This window comes from Stegostoma tigrinum, chromosome 11, assembly GCF_030684315.1.
Source record: "Stegostoma tigrinum isolate sSteTig4 chromosome 11, sSteTig4.hap1, whole genome shotgun sequence".
Lineage (NCBI taxonomy): Eukaryota > Metazoa > Chordata > Chondrichthyes > Orectolobiformes > Stegostomatidae > Stegostoma > Stegostoma tigrinum.
Genome location: NC_081364.1, coordinates 28418762 through 28439212, shown reverse-complemented (window position 1 = coordinate 28439212; position 20451 = coordinate 28418762). Strand labels below are relative to the sequence as shown.

Genomic DNA, 20451 nt, shown 5'->3' with positions numbered 1-20451 from the left:
CTAAAGCTTGGGGCAGCTGCTGCCAAGGCGCGGTGGGGAAAGACCACCGTATGAAACCCCTCGTCCAGAATAGAAAAAGGGCCCTATCTGGTAACTGGGCCCAGCTGCCGCCTTCCCCAACTGGTCAGGGGGCCAACAGGGACTGTGCGGGGAGACAACTGCTGGGGTATTTTCTTTGCTTTGTTTTTTTTTCTTCTTAGTTTTGTTTTTGCCTTTAGTTGCTGTATGTACCCCCTGGGTAACCCGGAGCGGCTTGCATGATTGGGTAGGTGTATAAATGTTTTGTTTTTTTTGTACATTCTATGAATAAGGTATATTTTTTCAAGGAAAAAAAAGTGACGAAACGTCTGAAAACTAACCTTCCAGCTCAGTGAGCAAACTCACATCCAGAACCTCAACCTGAGCTACAAATCTTCTCAAAACTCACCAGCATTAGAGATAATGGGAACTGCAGATGCTGGAGAATCCAAGGTAACAACGTGTGGAGCTGGATGAACACAACAGGCCAAGCGGCATCTTAAGAGCACAAAAGCTGATGTTTCAGGCCTAGACCCTTCACCGAAACGTCAGCTTTTGTGCTCCTAAGATGCTGCTTGGCCTGCTATGTACATCCAGCTCTCCACTTTGGAAAGCATTAATGGGTTTGGACAGGGCATCTGTTTATGAAAGGCAAATTATGCATGTAACAAGAATAATAACGAATAGATGTATTTGAATGTTCATAAGTGGTTAGAGGAAATGTTAAAGCACATGGGAAAGAGGTAATATATTAGCATGGATTGATGATTGCTTGACAGACAGGAAACAGAGTGGGAATAAAGGTCTTTTTCCATGTTACTCATGGGGTACCTCAAGGATTAGTGCTTGAACCCCAGCTATTCACAATACATATATTACCTGGATGAGAGAATCAAATGCTGTATTTCAAAATTTGCTGATGGCACAAACTGGGCAGGATTGTGAGTTGTAGGAGGAGGCAAGAAGGCTTCAAGGTGATTTACACAAGCTGAATGAATGGACAAACATATGGCAGGTACAATAACATGGTTAAATGTGAGGTTATACATTCAGCTGTGATAACCAGAAAGGAAAATTATTATTTAAATGGTTCTATATTATAAAGTATTGTACAGGACTGTCCTATGAGGAGAGATTGATCTGGCTGGGCCTATATTCATTAGAGTTGAGAAGAATAACAGAGGATCTGATTTAAAAGGTACAAGCTTCTAACAAGTATGGACAGACTGAATGCAGGGAGGTCTAGAACCAGGGATACAATCTCAGGATCTCGGTTAGACCATTTAGGACTGAGATGAGGAAATATTTCTTCACTCAGAGTACTGACCCTGTGGAACTCTCTATAAGCTGTGGAGGACATGTCATTGAATGTTTTCAAAAAGGGTAACCTAATTTCTAGATTTCAAAGACACCAAATGGTATTGTGAAAAACTGGAAATATGGCAATAAGAAAGAGGACCAACCATGACCTTATTAAATGGTGGAGCACAGGAGGGGCCAAAAAGCCTATTCTTGCCGCTAGGTTTCTTTTTCTATGAGGAGATTTTTGAATGGGTGACTTAAATTTTTGTAAAAATGGTATGTTTTGGAATGTCTTAGTGGAAGAGAGAACTTGAGAGGCAGAAAGCTATGGGAAATGGATTTGAGGCTAGGGCCTTGATTGGCACAGATGCATTGGAAAAAAAAAAGTCAGGATTGCCTAAGTGTCCAGAATGGGAGAAACCTAGGTGTCTTGGTGAGTTGTATGGCTTGAAGAATTTACTGAAATGGGAAGGGATGTAGCTCTGGAGCAACTTAGAAAGCAAGGATAAGAATGTTAAATTTGTGGCAATGCTGGAACTGGAGCCAAAGTCCACCAATAACAGATAACCTAAACACAGTGAAGTAAGATAAACAGCACCTGCTTAAAATCTTCCAAGATGGAAAATCAGCCTGGCCAGGACAACCTTGGAATACTGCTGAAAATAAAAACACAGATTTTGTCTTGCATTTATCAGGACAATTCACAAGATTATCAATATAAAGGGAAAACAACATTTATAGTACAGAAGAACTTTGATAAAAACACTTCGTTAGAGCATTACTCATGTTCTGTAACAATAAATAACTATTTAACATTGGAAATGTTGAATGTGCAGATACGAAAAGTTAACACAAGAGTTTAAACAAGACTTGAGCTGAGGCAGAGGTATAGACTATGATATCACAGGGGCAGAGGAAGGTAGCCGTTGTCATGGACAAAATATGTGATTGCCAGCTCAACTCTGGGTCACGAAGACAGCAAAACTGAGAAGTTTGGTTCAGCTTGAGACAGTGGTCAGAGAGAATGACAGAATTTGTGGTGGGCACTGAAAGAAATGCTTTGGTCTTCCTAACCTGGAGAAAATTCTGGCTCACACGGGACTGGGCATTGGACAAACAAACTGACAACACAAAGGCAGTAGCAGTTTGACAAGGTTGCATGTAGTCGACAGGTTAGTAAAGTTAGATGATGGGAGAGCTTGCCAATTGGGATCAAAATTGGCTTGACCATAGGAGACACAGGATAGTGGCAAAGGGTTGCTTTTCAGATTGGAGGCCTGTGATCAGTGGTGCTCCACAGGGATTGGTGATGGGTTCAATGTTTGGTCATTTATTATAAACTATATGAATGACAATTTAGGGGGCATGGTTAGTAATTTTGTAGATGACACCAAAGCTGGTGGTGTAATGGACAATAAATAAGGTTTTATAATTGTGTCCCGATAAGTCAGAGTACAACAATTTTGGCAGCAAATATTCCGGTGATCTCTAGTACAAAGATGTATTTTTTCTCAGAGACATATGTTGCTAAATATCAACACTTGTCAGTGTTTCCCGGATGCATTATAAAAATTCTGCTCCTTCCAAACCTTTCACTACAACTACTCTAGTTAATACTGGGCAAGTTGAAATGCCCTATCACTACCCTATTACTTTCACACTTTCCTCAAATTTGCCTATGAATCTTCTATTTTCTCTCAGGGGCCTATAGTATACTCTCAGCTACATGTCTGCTTCTTTTTGGTTTTTAAGCTCTATCTATATGGCTTCATTTGTGTAGCCTTCTAAGATATCTGACTGATATCTTACTGATGTAATAGATTCCATGACCAAACTGCAACACCACCTCCTCTTTTACCTCCTTCCCATTCTCAGCTGAAGACCTAGAATTCTGGAATATTGCACTATCAATCCTGTCCACCTCTCAAGCATGTCTCAGAAGCAGCAGTGATATTATACGCCAATGTTTAATTTGTGTCAATGTGGTCTCTCCCTTCTAGGTCTGGCTTCAATGGTGGTCATATTAACACTGATACTGCTGAGGTGCTGATTCTCTTTGATTGGGCCAGCAACTGTTAGAGGCAGGTCACCATCCTTAAGTATATATGAAATAGTAGCAGGAAGTAGGCCATTCAGCCTTTCAAGACAATTCTACAATTCAATGAAATCATGGTAATCATAGAATTGTTACAGTGCAGAACAAGGCCATTCAGCCCATTGTGACTGGGCTAGTTATATTACCTAGTGCCAACCTCCTGCCTTTCCCAGTTCTGGATGTGAGTTTGCTCGCTGAGCTGGAAGGTTAGTTTTCAGACGTTGTCACCATTCTAGGTAACATCATCAAGTGAGCCTCCGAAGCGCTGGTGTTATTTCCTGCTTTCTATTTATCTGTTTAGGTTTCTTTGGGTTGGTGATGTCATGTCCTGTGTTTGTGATGTCATTTCCTGTTCTTTTTTTCAGGGGATGGTAGATTGATTTGGAGCCAATGTGTTTGTTGATGGAGTTCTGGTTGGAATGCCATGCTTCTAGGAATTCTCGTGCGTGTCTCTGTTTGGCTTGTCCTAGGATGGATGTGTTGTCCCAATCAAAGTGGTGTCCTTCCTCATCTGTATGTAAGGATACGAGTGACAGTGGGTCATGTCGTTTTGTGGCTAGCTGATGTTCATGTATCCTGGTGGCTAGCTTTCTGCCAGTTTGTCCAATGTAGTGTTTGTCACAGTTCTTGCTTGGTATTTTGTAGATGACGTTTGTTTTGCTTGTTGTCTGTATAGGGTCTTTTAAGTTCATAAGCTGCTGTTTTAGTGTATTGGTGGGTTTGTGGGCTATCCTGATGCCAAGAGGTCCGAGTAGTCTGGCAGTCATTTCGGAAATGGCTTTGATGTAGGGGAGAGTGGTTATGGTTTCTGGGCCTTTTTGTCTGTTTGTTTGGGTTTGTTGCTGAGAAATCGGCGGACTGTGTTCATAGGGTACCCATTCTTTTTGAATACGCTGTATAGGTATAGGAAATGACATCACCAACCCAAGGAAACCTAAACATAAATAGAAAGCGGGACATAACACCAGCGCTTTGTCGGAGGCTCACTGATGATGTTACCTAGAATGGTGACGAAACGTCTGAAAACTAACCTTCCAGCTCAGCAAGCAAACTCACATCCAGAACCTCAACCTGAGCTACAAATCTTCTCAAAACTTGCTTTCCCATTTCTATTCAAATAATCATCCTGTGCCTTCTTGAATATCTCAGTCTCTACCACATTTCTAGTCAGGGCATTACATGCCCTAACAATTCGCTGTGTATGAAAAGGGTTTTTCCTCACATCACTCTTGTTTCGTTTGAACTTCATTTTAAATCTATGACCTCTCATTCTTTCTCTGTTTATAAGCAGGAGCAGCTTCTCTCCATCTAATTCTGCCTTTGAAAACCTTAGCCTTCTTCTCTCCAAGCAGAACAGTCCCAACTTCTTCAATCTATCCTCATCGCTGAAGTTTCTAATTCCTAGAACCATTCTTGTAAATTGCTCCTGCACTGTCTCCATTCCAGTCACATCGGTCCTACAATGTGGCATCCATAACTATGCACAATGCTCCATCAGAGGTCCAACAAGTATCTCCTACAAGTTCAACATCACCTCCCGGCTCTTGTACTCTTGCTCCTTTTAACACCATTTTCCTGTACTATTTGTGGATCCTTTGATGTTTTTACTGCATAGAAATCTATCAATCTCAGTCTTGAACATACTCAATGACTGATCCTCCACATCTGTATAGAGTAGAGAATTTCACAGACTTCTCACACTCTGACATGATGAGGGAGTTCATCAGTCAAATGTTGAATATACTGACCTTTAATCACAGACTGTGCCCCTGGTTCAAGAGCCCTAACCAGGAAAACATCGATCGTGCGTCTATTCTGTTCACCCTTCTGTGAAGTTTATTTATTTGAATGAGATCATCTAAAGTACCTAAAGATTCTTCTAAAATGTCAGAATGTGGACTCAATCTTTTAAGTTTTCCTCGTAGGTCAATCCCTCCATCCTAGGAATTAGTTTGGTGAATCTTTTATATTTTCATATAGAGGGATTGTAACACTTTCCATAGGTAAGGAGACCAAAACTGTAGACAATACTCCTGATGTCGAATCACCAAGACTCTGTATAATTGCAGGGGAACATATTTACGTATACATTCAATTCTTGCTGTAATATAGCCCAAGATAAGATTTGCATTCTTCATTGCTTGCTGTATCTGCGCATTAACTTTATGACTCATGTACATGGACAGCCAAGTGTCTTTGAAATTCAACATTTCTCAGCCTCTCACCATTTATGTATTTCTGCTTTTCATACCAGCACAGATAACCTCACATTTATTCGCATTCTGCCAAATTCTTGCCCACTAACTTACCTTCTTGAAATCCCTTCGAAGCATCTTTGCATCCTCTGCGCATCCGAACTCACACTTCTGCTTAGTGTTGCATCATCAGCAAACATATTATATTCAGCCAAAGGATTTATCTGCAGTATTCACAATTCCATGCACATTTCTTGATTTCTTGCTTTTAAATTGTTATTTAATTGACATCAATGAGTATGGTTGGCTGAATACTCATGTTTCACCCTGGCACTTTGGATCACATTCTACCTACATTGGTGAAATGGATGCTTATGCTATCTATTAGCTATCTGCGTTTCTTATGTAAATTTGTGCAATTTTTTTTTCCTTTATTCATTAAGAGTTGATGGCATCAGTGGCTAGGCAGCATGCGTTGCCCATGCCTAATTGCCCAGAAGGCAGTTGATAGTCAACCACATTGCTGTCGGTCTGGAGTCACATGTAGGCCAGACCAAGTAAGAATGGCGGTTTCCTTCCCTAAAGGACATTCGTGAACCAGATGTTTTTTTTTTCTGACAATGGATTCATAGTTATCATTAGATCCTTGATTCCGGATATTTTACTGAATTCATTTCCACCATCTGCCATGGCAGGATTCAACCTGGGTCCCTAGAATGTTATCTGGGTTTCTGGATTAACAGTCCAGTGATAAAAGCACTAGGCCATTGCCTTCCCAGCGATGATAGCACAAACTCTGCTGCGCTCAGGCACACAGCATGAATACAATAGTTTCCATTTCACTCAGGCTACAAGACAACTGGTATGAAAAATGAATACACTAGCACAGCAACGGTTGCTCACAGAAGAGGTCTAAAATGTAAAATTCTCGTCATTACAATCCCACACCCAACATGTAAAGCAAGCGTCTTGTACATTTTGGAGTTAATTAACGTGAAATATTCCTCCTTTTGATTTCCTTGTATAGTCATTAAAGTTTTCCATTTTTCCTTTTTTAATATTTCTAGTAATGTAATAGATACTTCATGTATTACAAAGGTAGAGTAATAATATTGAGGTCTTTGTTTACTACATAATTTGCAACAATTGTTCTCTTTACATCACTGTAAAACTTGTACATTGATTGGTTTAGGTTTTGTCAGTTGATTAATTGACTATTCAATTGCAGTTTGTGGAAGAATTAAATGCTACTGCATATTAGCAATGCTCTCTTTATCTTACAACGTGTGTTCAACTCTAGCTCTGATTCAAGAGATGAAGGTCACATTTTTTCATGGCAATTAGGATCTTATCCAATTACACTATTTGGTGCTTAGCCACGCACAGTTGTGGGCATCCCAAATACTCATGCTACACCCATTTGATCTGCTAATAGCATGAAGCAGCACTGTAGACATTTTCTTTTCCTCTTCCAAGCCTGGATTATATCTGTAGTCCTTGAATAATTCATCTAAAATACATCAAATACCATTTGTTTCATCACATTCTCCATCTCCCTCATTATTTATGTCGCCATTCTTTGATTGTCTGACTTTACCCTTCAACAAGTGGGATCTCCTGTACTTCCTACTTAATGATCATGCATCGTTTGATTAATCTTCTTCTTGTCAGTCTTTGGTTCCATCTTATTCAGGCTAGATCATTTTTCAACCCATTAAAAAGTTAGTTGTCTTCTAATATCAATGTTAAATATTAAATTGTTCCTTGCTTTCTCCAAAAATAATCAAAACCTTATCATTTATCATTTTGACTCAAGAGATGCCCTATAGACAACTGGTCCCCATAACCATATCTAGCAATGCTTTTTTTCTATTGGGCTGAGAACATACTAAGATCATTTTTCAAAATATGTTTCATGTATAGCTCACCAGCATTATTCACCATGCTTTGCTTACAAACATGAATTTGATATCTGTATTTGTATCTCTTGTACTTCTTAGTTTGTCCTGTCTAATATAGTAATAAGTCAGGTCCCAGTCCTGTGGAGGTGCAGCCAATCTCTTTTGAAGAGGGACTTCCACCCCAAAACTGGTTCCAAAGCCACATGATCTGAAGTCCTTTCTCCAATACCTTGCCTCACGTCACACATTATCTTGCTATCATACTGTGCTGGGAGTTTCCCGTAGTGCCTGCTTCTTATTTTTCCTCCCTAGCTCCTGAAAGTCTGATCATAGAACCTCAGTACCTGCTTGAGTTATTAGTAATACACCTGCTGCCTCAATTCTGGCCTATGCAGAATATCACGTGGTGTCCTTTGCACTGGCACCACTGGCAATGTTAGAAATGCAGGTTTCTTTAAGGGTAAACCCGGACAGCTTCAGAGTTAATTCAGAATTGATGATGCACATTGCAATCTGTACTTAATAGTGGGGTCTCCAGAGGTATTGGAGATTGCAGGGTATTATTTCCCCCTCCAACTGCATTTTGATTTAATGTCCTCCCTCTTTTCCTATCATTCCCTTTTGTTATTGTTGCACTAAGCCCTGTGGGCAGTGGTTGTATATTGGTCTTTTAATTAGAGAAGTGGGTGATTTGGCGGTGGTGGTTTTTGTGGTGAGATGGTGGCATAGAGGTAGAGGTAATGTCAGTGGACTATTAAACCAGAGGACTAGACTAATTCTCCAGGTACATGGCTTCAAATCCCACCTTGACATTATCACAACTGCCATTAAAGAACTGGATATCCCCACAGTAGGAAATTGGTTCAGTCTCGGGGAAAGAATAGAAACTAGTACTTTTTGCTGAACCATAGGTTAATGAGAAAACAGTTGTGAATCATAAAAAGCCATCACTGCCTGATTCAGTAAATGGATAACTTCCTGTTAAACATGATAGCACAGGATTAAACTTGATCTCTTCATGCAAGAAGACAAAATATAGCAGAAGGTAATCCCAGCTTTTAAACCAAGGCTCCTGGTGAAATGGCTGAGTCATGTTTTAGGATCATGAACCACCATTACCTACAGGTCCTTTTGGAATTGGAAACACAAACAATGGAAGAACATGTTGCAAATGTGAGTTGGGTCATTTCTCTAGCCAATAAGAAGCAAAGTATGGTTTTGGCTTTTCTTTATCGGGAAGGGGTATGAAATACCTCCACAGAAGCAAGGATCCCACCAGTAAGTCAACCTTTATTTACACGTGGAGAGTCTTTGGCTCTGATTCAGCTCCCTCAGAGCCAGCTCACAGAACAAGCAGGATGTCTGACACCACATTTTTATCTGTCAGCCAGGCCTCCCTGATTTGACCAGATTTATAAGCAAAATCAGGAAACTTAAATTCCATGAGGTCAACCTGACCGACCTTGTTATAATCACGACAAGAGTACAATTAGAAACAAAGTATTTTTGGAATTGGATGTAACTAACTTAGATGCAGAGGTGGAATTGCAACCTCCAACTCAATTTATGGGGAGAATTTACAAAAAAATGGTGGCTTATTGGAAGTCTATAATACATGGTAAATATTCGATGAATATATGAAGATGCACAACCAGTCCATGGAAGAATATATCATGGATTTTGAGAAATTATACAAAAGACTAAAGACACTCAATCGAGAAATTCTGAGGTCTGTACTTGTATTCAAACTATGATACTATGTCACAAATCTTGCACATGGAAAGACTTTCGGTTTTGACATGAGATGCTGGAAATTCTGCAGTGATACAGAGAATGAAAGAATTTATTGCTTACTGACTCTCAATGTCAAAATGGGGGCGAGGTGCAGGTGCTTGTCAAAGAAGGGTCTGCTGGAAGATGATTTGAAGTGATCATGATACCTCCAACAGATTTCAGGATCAAGGGAAAATGCAAGATTGAGGTGATAGCCAACAACGAATGACTACAGCAATACTCAAAGAATAAGTCATTGGTGTGCCTGGTCACTAGGTAAAGAATCATCCAAAAATTAGGAGTCAACTATTTGAGGCACTTAACACAGATGGTTCCAGTGGTGAATATATTAAGGATGAGTAACAAGAAAATATCATTAAATCTATAAGACTTGAGTCAGTCCATTAGTATCTTAATTGCAAATTCATTCAATTGTGACATTCTCGGTGGTGACTATGCCTCAATAGTGTGTGCGTTCAATTGGCTAATCTGTCATTTGGAAACTGTGGACAAGCAGATAAAAATAAAAATGAAAGCATTACTTGATTTTGATTTGAGGATGATAATATGGGAATTTAATAAGGGTTAGCCATGGATTTGAAAAAAATGGGCAAGGATCAGAATCTTTATCTGTTACATTTTGCACATATGGCAACAACTTGGAGACAATAAGGACTGCAGATGCTGGAAGCCAGAGTCTATAGATGTGAGATCAGATAAGTGCAGCAACTCAGGCAGCATCTGAGGAGCTGTCTGACCGGTTGTGCCTTTCCAGCCTCAAACGTACAGACTCTTGCACAAAAGCTGATGTTTCGGGCCTAGACCCTTCATCAGATGAAGGCTAATGAAGGTTCTAGGCCCGAAACGTCAGCTTTTGTGCTCCTGAGATGCTGCTTGGCCTGCTGTGTTCATCCAGCTCCACACTTTGTTAGATAATAAAATGTGAGGCTGGATGAACACAGCAGGCCAAGCAGCATCTCAGGAGTACAAAAGCTGACGTTTCGGGCCTAGACCCTTCATCAGAGAGGGGGATGGGGGGAGGGAACTGGAATAAATAGGGAGAGAGGGGGAGGCGGACCGAAGATGGAGAGTAAAGAAGAAAGCAGCCAGAATCCAAAAGTGCCTCCAATGCCACACGATAATCCTCTAGCATTAGCTGTAGCAACTGGTAGCTCTATTATTATTCACTCATTTAAATGCACCATACTCTGATTTTTTTTAAAAAAATACATTAGATTAGATTCCCTACAGTGTGGAAACAGGCCCTTTGGCCCAACAAGTCCACACCGCCCCTTGGAGCATCCCACGCAGACCCATCCCCCTATAACCCACACACCCCTGAGCACTACAGGCAATTTAGCACGGCCGATCCACCCAGCCTGCACACCTTTGGACTGTGGGAGGAAACCCACGCAGACACGGGGAGAACGTGCAAACTCCGCACATGCAGTTACCTGAGGCTGGAATCGAACCCGGGTCCCTGGCGCTGTGGGGCTGCAGTGCTAACCACTGAGCCACTGAGCTGCCCATTAATCAAAGCTGGACATGGGCCAGAAAATGTGGCTGCTACCAAGGCTCGGATGGAGCTGCTAAGGAGCCTTGCTGGAAAGCTTAGTCAGTACACAGACAACACCAGATGCAAGTTTTGTTTTCCTGGAAGATAGTCTTGTTGTAAAAAATCTAAATGCAGAGGATGTCTAGAGGACGAATAGAGCTTTAAAGGTAATTAAAAATGGAGAAGCGTATGCTGAAGTTCTTAATTTTATTTGATTCCAATAACAAGGCAATAAACATTCTTAATCATGCTTCATAACAAAATTTTGAAGATGGATCTTCCAACACAGAATGTTTCAAATTATTCCTATAGGAGAGAATAGGCAAAGGTGCACCTTGGCATGGGAGGAGTAAGAACACAAAAATGGAGAAGAGCACATTAGCTGCCAACACTCTTGCTCTTGTTAATGTTATTGACATGGAATTCTATTAGTCTCAAGATCTTGGACGAAATACTGTAGATAAAAGAAAATGAAGCAAACAATACTGAAATGATGTTACATTGATAGTCAAACTGTGGGATAATGTACAAAGGTTCAGTGAGAAAAGTACAGATATAACCAGTTCAAACAGATGCTGGAGGGAAAGTAATCTCTAAACTTGTGGGTAAATACTAGTGATCAACAGTCAGATAATTTCACCAAGAGGAATGCCTCAAAAATTGTCTAAGGTTCTAAATGGGTGTCTTTCTATGTAACAGTTGGAAATCTGATACAGTTTTTCATTTAACTCTACTAAGAAGAAAAACAATTTCAACACAGGGATTCTGACAATGTAAGAAACAGAGTCCCCTTTAAGAATAAACTCAGACAGCTTTAGAGTTAATTGAGAGCAGATGATGGTCCTTACAGCTTGCTCTTGACAGCTACATTTTCCCCTAGTAAGGGGTTGGCTCTGGACATGAAGAGCATCCAGGAGGGAATTTTAGAAAGTTGTAATTTTTCTGAACTATTGTTTTAGTGATACAACAGTTGTAAAATCACACAAAATCATTACTGCCTGATTCTGTATGTCTACCTGTTAAACTGTAAACGGCAGGGTAGCTGAATGGGCAACATGGTGGTTCAGTGGTTAGCACTGCTGCCTCACAGCACTGGGACCTGGGTTTGATTCCAGCGTTGGGTAACTGTTTGTATGGGTTTCCACTGGGAATGCTGGTTTCACTCCACAGTCCAAAGATGTGCAGTTTGGTGGATCAGTAATGCTGTCCAGGGATATGCAGGCTAGCTAGATTAGCCATCGGAAATGTGGTGGTACAGTGATGGAGTGGGATGCTCTTTGGAAGGTGGGTGTGGACTTGATGAACCAAATGGCCTGATTCCACACTGTTGGGGATCATATGATTCTAAAGAAGCAACAGACCATGTGAGACTTACAATGGAGACTACAAAAATGGTTCTGTTCCCTAACTATGGAACCTTAAGAACAACTGACTGTATTTCTATTGTTAGCTGTCTCTTGTCCATTAGCGCCATGGTGTGGAATGGAATATTTCAAGTGTTCTCCAATGCCAAATACAGTTTGAGTGTGACATGCTGCAAAAATCTTGCATTTCCTGAATCTTGCTAATGTTTAGGATGGCCGCCATCTACTGTCCTGAGTTCACGCTCCCTATGACGTAACGCGATCCAGGAAACTCAACCTTCTTGATGCTCCGCTGTGATTTCACTTGCCCCTCTAACTTGAAAATTCTGAGCTCACGTGGCAGAAGCTGCAGCCTGTCTGTTAAAAAAGGTCCCAAAAACACAAAGGGATCTGAAGTTCCAAAATGGGTCTAGAACAGCAAACAAACCTCAGCTGCCCATCGATTTAAATAAGACCTCTACTTCCTCTTTTTTGATATCATCTTGTCTAAACAATTAATTTTAACTAATATTTCCAGATCTACACTGTACTTATTATTTCACATACTTTACTTACTCCCATTGATTTTTAAAAAAGATTTCCACCTTCTTGGTTTGACGAGTGTCTTAGTTTAAAGAGAAGATAAAAAATTGCACGAATGACCTACTTTGTTTCACACAACACATCATTTTGATTTTTGACGGTAATTTTGGTTGTTGCTGTCATCAAAATACTAGAAACAGAATAAACCTCCATGCCCACAGATATGCACTAAAGATTCAAATCACTTATAGTTATGATATAACTGTGAAGTTGTAATCTCATCTGTCAGATTGCAAGATAAAGTGATCTAGAACAGTAGATAATCAGCGCCGCCTCATGCACCCACGAGCAGCTCGAACAGTTCATCTCCTTCACTAACACCTTCTACCCCAACCTTAAGTTCACCTGGACCATCTCTAATACCTCTCATTCCCACCTGGACCTCTCTGTCTCCATCTCCAGCAACCACCTAGAAACCGATACCCATTTCAAGCCCACCGACTCCTACAGCTACCTAGAATACACCTCCTCCCACCCACCTTCCTGCAAAAACTGCCATCCCCTATTCCCAATTCCTTTGCCTCTGCTGCATCTGCTCCCAGGATGAGGCATCCCACTCCTGTACATCTCAGATGTTCTCATTTTTCAAGGACCACAACTTCCCACCCTCAGTGGTTGAGAATGCCCTCAAACATGTCTCCCACATTTCCCACAACTCGTCCCTCACACCCCCTCACCGCAATAATAACCAAAACAGAATCCCCCTTGTCCTAACGTACCACCCCACCAACCGCCAGATCCAACACATCATCCTACGACACTTCCGCCGTCTGCAATCCGACCCCACCACCAAAGACATTTTTCCCTCCCTACCCTTATCTGCTTTTCAGAGGGACCACTCTCTCCATGACTCCCTTGTCCGCTCCACACTCCCCTCCAGCCCCACCTCATCCGGCACTTTTCCCTACGACCGCAGGAAGTGCTACAGCTGTCCCCGCACCACCTCCCTCACCCCCATCCCAAGCCCCAAGAAGACTATCCACATCAAGCAGATGTTCACCTGCACATCTGATAATGTGGTATACTGCATCCACTGTTCCCATTGTGGCCTCCTCTACATCGGGGAAACCATGCGGAGCCTAGGGACCGCTTTGGAGAACACCTATGCTTGGTTCACGCTAAACAAATGCACCTCCCAAAGGCGAACCATTTCAACTCCCCCTCCCATTTCACAGACGACATGTCCATCTGGGCCTCCTGAAGTGCCACAACAATGCTACCAAAAGGTTGAAGGAACTGCAACTCATATCCCACTTGGGAACCCTGCAGCTCAATGGTATCAATGTGGACTTCACAAGCTTCAAAATCTCCCCTCCGCATCCCAAAACCAGCTCAGCTCGTCCCCACCACCCACTGCATCCCAAAACCAGCCCAGCTCGTCCCCGCCTCCCTAACCTGTCCTTCCTCTCACCTATCCCCTCCTCCCACCTCAAGCCGCACCTCCATTTCCTACCTACTAATCTCATCCCACCCCCTTGACCTGTTCATCCTCCCTGGACTGACCCATCTCCACCCTAACTCCCCACCTACACTCACCTTTACTGGCTCCACTCCCGCCTCTTTGACCGGTCTGTCTCCTTTCCACCTATCTTCTCCTCTCTCCATCTTCTATCCGCCCTCCCCTCCCTATTGATTTCAGATGCCCCTTCCCCTCCCCCATTTCTGAAGAAGGGTCTAGGCCTGAAACGTCTGCCTTCTTGCTCCTCTGATGCTGCTTGGCCTGTTGTATTCATCTAGCTCTACACCTTATTATCACAGTAGATAATCAGTTTGTTATATTCTAGAGTTGCCACAGTCTTTGAGTATGCCATAGAGTTTCTCTTTCATTAGAGAGAGATGACTGGTGGTAGTTCAGCCTGAGGGTTACCATGACTCAGGCAAGGAAAAATTTGATAAGGAGATGGTAGCCTTAGCTGGTGCAGGAAAGGAGCCCACATTGTTCGCATCACTCTGTTTTGAAAACCAACATCAAGCCAACTGAGCTAACCAATCCCCAAAGGTAATGCCCTTTAGGTAAGAGAATTGGCCTATCTGACCCTGTTTGGACAATGTGACCCTTAAAAACGTGATAGAGACTTAACTACGCTCCAAAAGGGCTTTTTTTAAAGAAAGTGACACAGCACCATCTGCTCAACGACAAGTAGGATTTGGCAAATAACCAGTGGCACGCATAGCTAATAAATGAATAAGACAGATACAATAACAACATACTGCAAATGATGGAAATAAGAAACAAAAACAAAAAAACAACTTGGAAGGTCATTTCAGTCTCCAACATTATTTATCCCCATGGATGCTGCCTGACCTGCTTAGTATTTCCAGCAATTTTTATTTATATTTACGTTTTTAAAACAGAAACAGTGTCTCTAATGTTCTTTAGAAAAGGAGACCTGCTGACCTCACAAAACCATTCAGTAATAACTCGAGGGCGAACAAAAATGCCCATTTGCCACTGATACCCACATTGTGTGTGTGGACGAAAATGAATATCCATAAACTACACTGGTCACGTACGTAGATTGTGACACCTGTTGTCCACGAAATGAATGTGAATGCCTCCGACCACAGAATATGGGCTGTCAAAATAAAAGTTCTACGAACCGTTCGAATTTCTCAGGATTCATAGGATAATAACGGTAGTGGCGCAAATCTACACTGTTTATGAAGAATTATTTCTAATTAACAAGCATCGATTAATATCTAAAACTTTTGATGAAATTAGCAAGAAACTGATATGCATTTGACAAAGTTGCTCTAATCAGTTATTTCCATTCACTCAGTACCAGGAGTACGATCAATTGTTACTTCAGATACCTGTCTTTGTGCCCGTTACCTGGGAAAGTACTCCCCAGTATCAACCGATTGCAACACCTTTGGACCATTCTTAAGTTTCAAATGAAACATTTTACAGACGCGTTCATTCGGAGAAATTCTGTGCAATGTTTACATTCCCTGCCGCAGTTTCTATAATCTCCATATCACAAAAGAGCGGTAGGAAAATAGGGCCTAATGTTCAGAACTAGAGTTAAACATGTCCACCTTTGGCCAGGAGCAGTAAGTGGTGAGGCCGGCAGCAGCTCGGGCTGGTTCGGGGTCCGCTCTGTGCCTCGGGCTCGCCGCACTGCCCACAAAGCGGACTGTGTGTGAGTGTAACTGCAGCCACTCAGTGAAAAAGCCGCTCCTACCTCTCTCACATCCCCCTCTCTGCCGCCGTTCCTCGGATCACCGTTCAGCTCGATGTTTTCGGACTCCATCGCCTGACGCCGGTTTCTTTTTCTCTCCAGAATCGAAGGAACGTTATGCCGAATGTAGGGGGAAGGCTCAGGGCCGAATGCCCACGCTGAAATACCCTCGGTCGCTCACACAAGGATGTGGGCGCCCCCGCAAGTAAGCAACTGGCGAAACAGCACTCAATGTTAACTCCACCTAGTGGCTTTATGTCGACCTCAATCTGCTGCTGACGCTCAACTCGTGTGTGAGTTGGGTATGGAAAGCCTGAGCATGTACTTTAATCTGGCGCGGGATTTTCCAAACAATGAAGGGTATTTTTTTAAATATAAAGCATCCCATTGTCGCGAAAAGCGCCAATATAAAGGCAATTCCTTCTAGTTTAAAGTTTGCACAGTTTCCCCAGTCCTAGAAAATGCAACTCATCCGTTCTTTTAAATAAAAACCGAAAGAGCTGCGAATGCTGTAAATTACGAACAAAAACAAAGTTGCTGGAAAAGCTCAGCAAATCTGGCAGCATCTGTGGAGGAGAAACATCAGAGTTAACGTTTCGGGTCCTGTGACCCTTCCTCAGAACAGTTCTGGGGAAGGGTCACCAAACGCGAAAAGTTAACTCTATTTTGTTTTTGTCATCCACCCCTCTGATTGATCTGTTTGCAGGGATTGAATTTGGGAAATAAACTTCAGGATTACAGCGTTGAAGTGGGCTGCTTTGAAACCCCAGGTGCCTGACCATCCCTGCCTTTCCACTGTGGAACCCTCATGGTCGGGATTAGTGACCGGAGGAACGAGAGTTTCGCTGTCAGGGAGTTAGATGTGCAAGGGATAACGTTGATCACAGGAGCAGAGGGTCCCTAAAACACTAACGAGGGAGGCAGTGGGGAACCAAGTCATATTGCACATTGACATTGAAAATAGGTTTTAAGCGTATCAGGAGGAAAGATCGGGAGATGTAGAGAAATAAATAGAGGAGCTGTCCTTAAGACACACCACTAAGATTTCAGAACATTCTTCAGTCAAGGTTATTATGGCACAGAAAGTGGCTATGCGTCCCTCGGAATCCATGCCTGTTCCACATAGCGCAGGGTTGTTGCAAATGTTTAACACGAAGAGCTATATTTCAAATTCTCCCTCATATCGGTCCACTGAGCAAATTTCGGAAAGATAAGGTCTGGCACAACAGCAAACCACAAATTTCAAAAAGAAATCCAAAGCAATAAACAGGTAATTTAAATAAAGGAACAATGAATAGAAATAGTTCTTTTAAAATGCCAAGCAGCAGAGCTAACTAACAAAACCTTTCTTTGCCATCTCCATGAAGGGACAGCGGTGGAGGGAGACAATTTACAACCCAATATCCTGATCAGCGAGAGTTAAGCGTTAGGACTGGGGCGGAGGTCCGCTGGGTTTAACTAACCGCCTCTGGTGCTATCCGAGCTAGCCTCAGCGGGATACATGTGGGAATTGGGGTTGGAAGTTGTCTTCATTCTGGGAATTCCCACTTACTAAGCCTGAATTATTCATAGAATATAATCATAGAACCCCTATGGTGTGAAAGCAACTCAGATCCAGCCCATGTCCAGGACCCAGCATTTCTGGTGGCACACCCACCTGAACTGCACATCTAGAGTCTGCAGGAGGGAGAAGGAGAATCCACATATTTTCTCTCCCACCTTTTCCTATCAAGCCCACTCCCATACTTTTATCCCCCCCCCTCACAAAGAACATAGAACAGTACAGGCCCTTTGGCTCATGATGTTGTGCCAACCTGTTACCCTACTAAGATCAATCTGCCCTGCATTCCCTACACTTTACTATCCTCCATGTGCCTATCCAAAAGTCGCTTAAAAGTCTCTAAGTATCTGACTCCATGACCACTGCCAGTCACTGTCTGTGTGATGAACCTACTTCTAATATCTCCCTTATACTTTCCTCCAATAAGCTTAAAAGTATGCCCCCTTGTCATAGTCATTTCTGCCCTGGGAGAAAGTCCCTGGCTATACACTCTATCTATGTCTCTCATCATCTGGTATACCTCCAGCAAGTCACCTTCCATCTTTCTTCACTCCAATGAGAAAAGCCCTAACTCCCTCAACCCTTCCTCATAAGACCTGCCCTCTAGTACAGGCAGCTTCCTGGTAAATCTCCTCTACACCCCTAAAGCTTCCACATCTTTCCTTAGCGAGGTGATGAGAACTGAACACAATATTTCAAGTGTGGTCTAACCTGAGTTTTACAGAGTTGCAGCATGACCTCACGACTCTTAAACTCAGTTCCCCTACCAATGAAAGCCAATATGACATATGCTTTCTTTACAACCCTATCAACTTGTGTAACAACTTTGAGGGATCTATGGACGTGGACCCAAGATCCCCCTGTTCCTCCACACTGCTGAGAATCCTGCCATTAACCCGACTAACATGAATTACTATCACTCCATTGCATGCATACAGATTCGTTATCCTTCCCAGGCCATCCTGTAAACACTCCTTCTCCTTCACTCCCTCTTTTCTTCCTCCTCCCTTTCTCCAAAATACTTGTCGATATTTTTCCTTGATCTCCATTTATAAAATCTTATACACCAATTAACCTCCCTGTAGCTGTTGTGAATTTCCTTACATACTTTACTGAACAATTGTGTCATGTTTCTTCATTTCCAATCCTCTGGCACAGGCACCACAGTCAGAGAAGGTAGCCTTTCAATTATCTCGACCCCAACTTGCCTTAGCAACCTGGGATACAATCCATCAGAACTAAGTCTTTCCAGTACATGCTGCTGATCAATTTTCATCCCATCCATTTTCCCCCCTACTAATATTTTGTCAGCTTCTTCCTCCTTATTAAACACCAATACAAAACACTTATGAACTACTTGAGCCTTGCCCCATGTCCCTAAACATACACCACCACATAATCCTTAACAAATCGACATCACCTGTTTCAACTTCACACGCACATAGAGGATTTTTGGGTTACCTTTTATGATCATTGCATCCATTCTCATAAAATCTGCTGACAGTCTTATTGTCCTCTTCCACGTTCAACTTGGTCTATTTGGCTTTGGCACTGTCACAAGAATTCACCTGACATACATGCCACATTTTTGTTACATTCTTTATCACCCTCATCATTCAAGAGGCGCTGGCTTTGGTTTCTCTGACTTTTCCTCTTGTTGGCATGTGCTTAGAATGTACCTCAAAACATCTTCTCCTTCAAAGATTAGGCATTAATCTACTACAGTTATTCCTCTTAAACTGCTTCCCGTTTACTCCTGTATCAGACATAGTAGGAACTGCAGATGCTGGAGAATCCAAAATAACAAGGTGTAGAGCTGGATGAACTCAGCAGGCCAAGCAGCATCAGAGGAGCAGGAAAGCTGACGTTTCAGGCCTAGGCCCTTCATCAGAAATGGGGGAGGGGAAGGGTGTTCTGAAATAAATAGGGAGCGAGGAAGAGGTGGATTGAAGATGGGTAGAGGAGAAGATAGGGGGACGAGAGACAGACAAGTTAAAGAGGTGGGGATGGAGCCAGTAAAGGTGAGTGTAGGTGGGGAAGAGATAGGTCAGTCCAGGGAGGATGGAGCGGTCAAGGGGGCAGGATGAGGTTAGTAGGTAAGAAATGGTGGTGCAGCTTGAGGTGGGAGGAGGGGATAGGTGAGAGGAGGAGCAGGTGACGGAGGAGGGGACAAGCTGGGCTGGTATTCGGATGTGGTTGGGGAGGGGAGATTTTGAGGCTTGTGAAATCCATATTGATACCATTGGGCTGCAGGGTTCCCAAGCGGAATATGAGTTGCTGTTCCTACAACCTGTGGGTGGCACTGCAGGAGGCCCGGGATGGACATGTCATCTGCGGAATGGGAGAGGGAGTTTTAATGGTTTGTGATTGGGACGTGCAGTTGTTTATTGCGAACTGAGCAGAGGTGTTCTGCAAAGTGGTCCCCAAGCCTTCGCTTGGTTTCCCCGATGTAGAGGAGGCAACAACGGGTACAGTGAATGCAGTATACTACATTAGAGGACGTGCCAGTGAACATCTGCTTGATGTGTAAAGTCATCTTAGGGCCTGGGATGGGGGTGAGGGAGGAGGTGTAGGGGCAGGTGTAGCACTTCCTGCAGTTGCAGGAAAAGTGCTAGGTGGGGTGGAGCTGGAGGGGAGTGTGGACCAGACAAGGGAGTCACGGAGAGAGTGGTCTCTCCAGAAAGCAGGCAAGGGTGGGGAGGGAAAAATGGCTTTGATGGTGGGGTCGGATTGCAGATGGCAGAAGGGTCGGAGGATGATGCGTTGAATCCGGAGGCTGGTGGGGTGGTACATGAGGACAAGGAGGATTCTGTTTTGGTGGTTATTGCAGGGATGGGGCATGAGGGATGAGTTGCGGGAAATGCGGGAGACACAGTCAAGGGCGTTCTCGACCACTGCGGAGGGAATGTTGCGGTCCTTGAAA

General features: G+C 42.8%; 1 protein-coding gene across 1 annotated transcript in view; it reads right to left on the bottom strand.

Annotated features, from left to right (window-relative positions):
* ninj1 (ninjurin 1) overlaps positions 1–16199 on the bottom strand; it is a 60255-nt gene extending 44056 nt beyond the window's left edge. Inside the window, exon 1 of the mRNA XM_048547698.2 lies at positions 15971–16199. Coding sequence (XP_048403655.1) covers positions 15971–16039 — 69 coding nt within the window. The 5' untranslated portion in view covers positions 16040–16199. The remainder of the gene's footprint in view (positions 1–15970) is intronic.
* Between the last annotated feature and the right edge of the window lie 4252 nt (positions 16200–20451).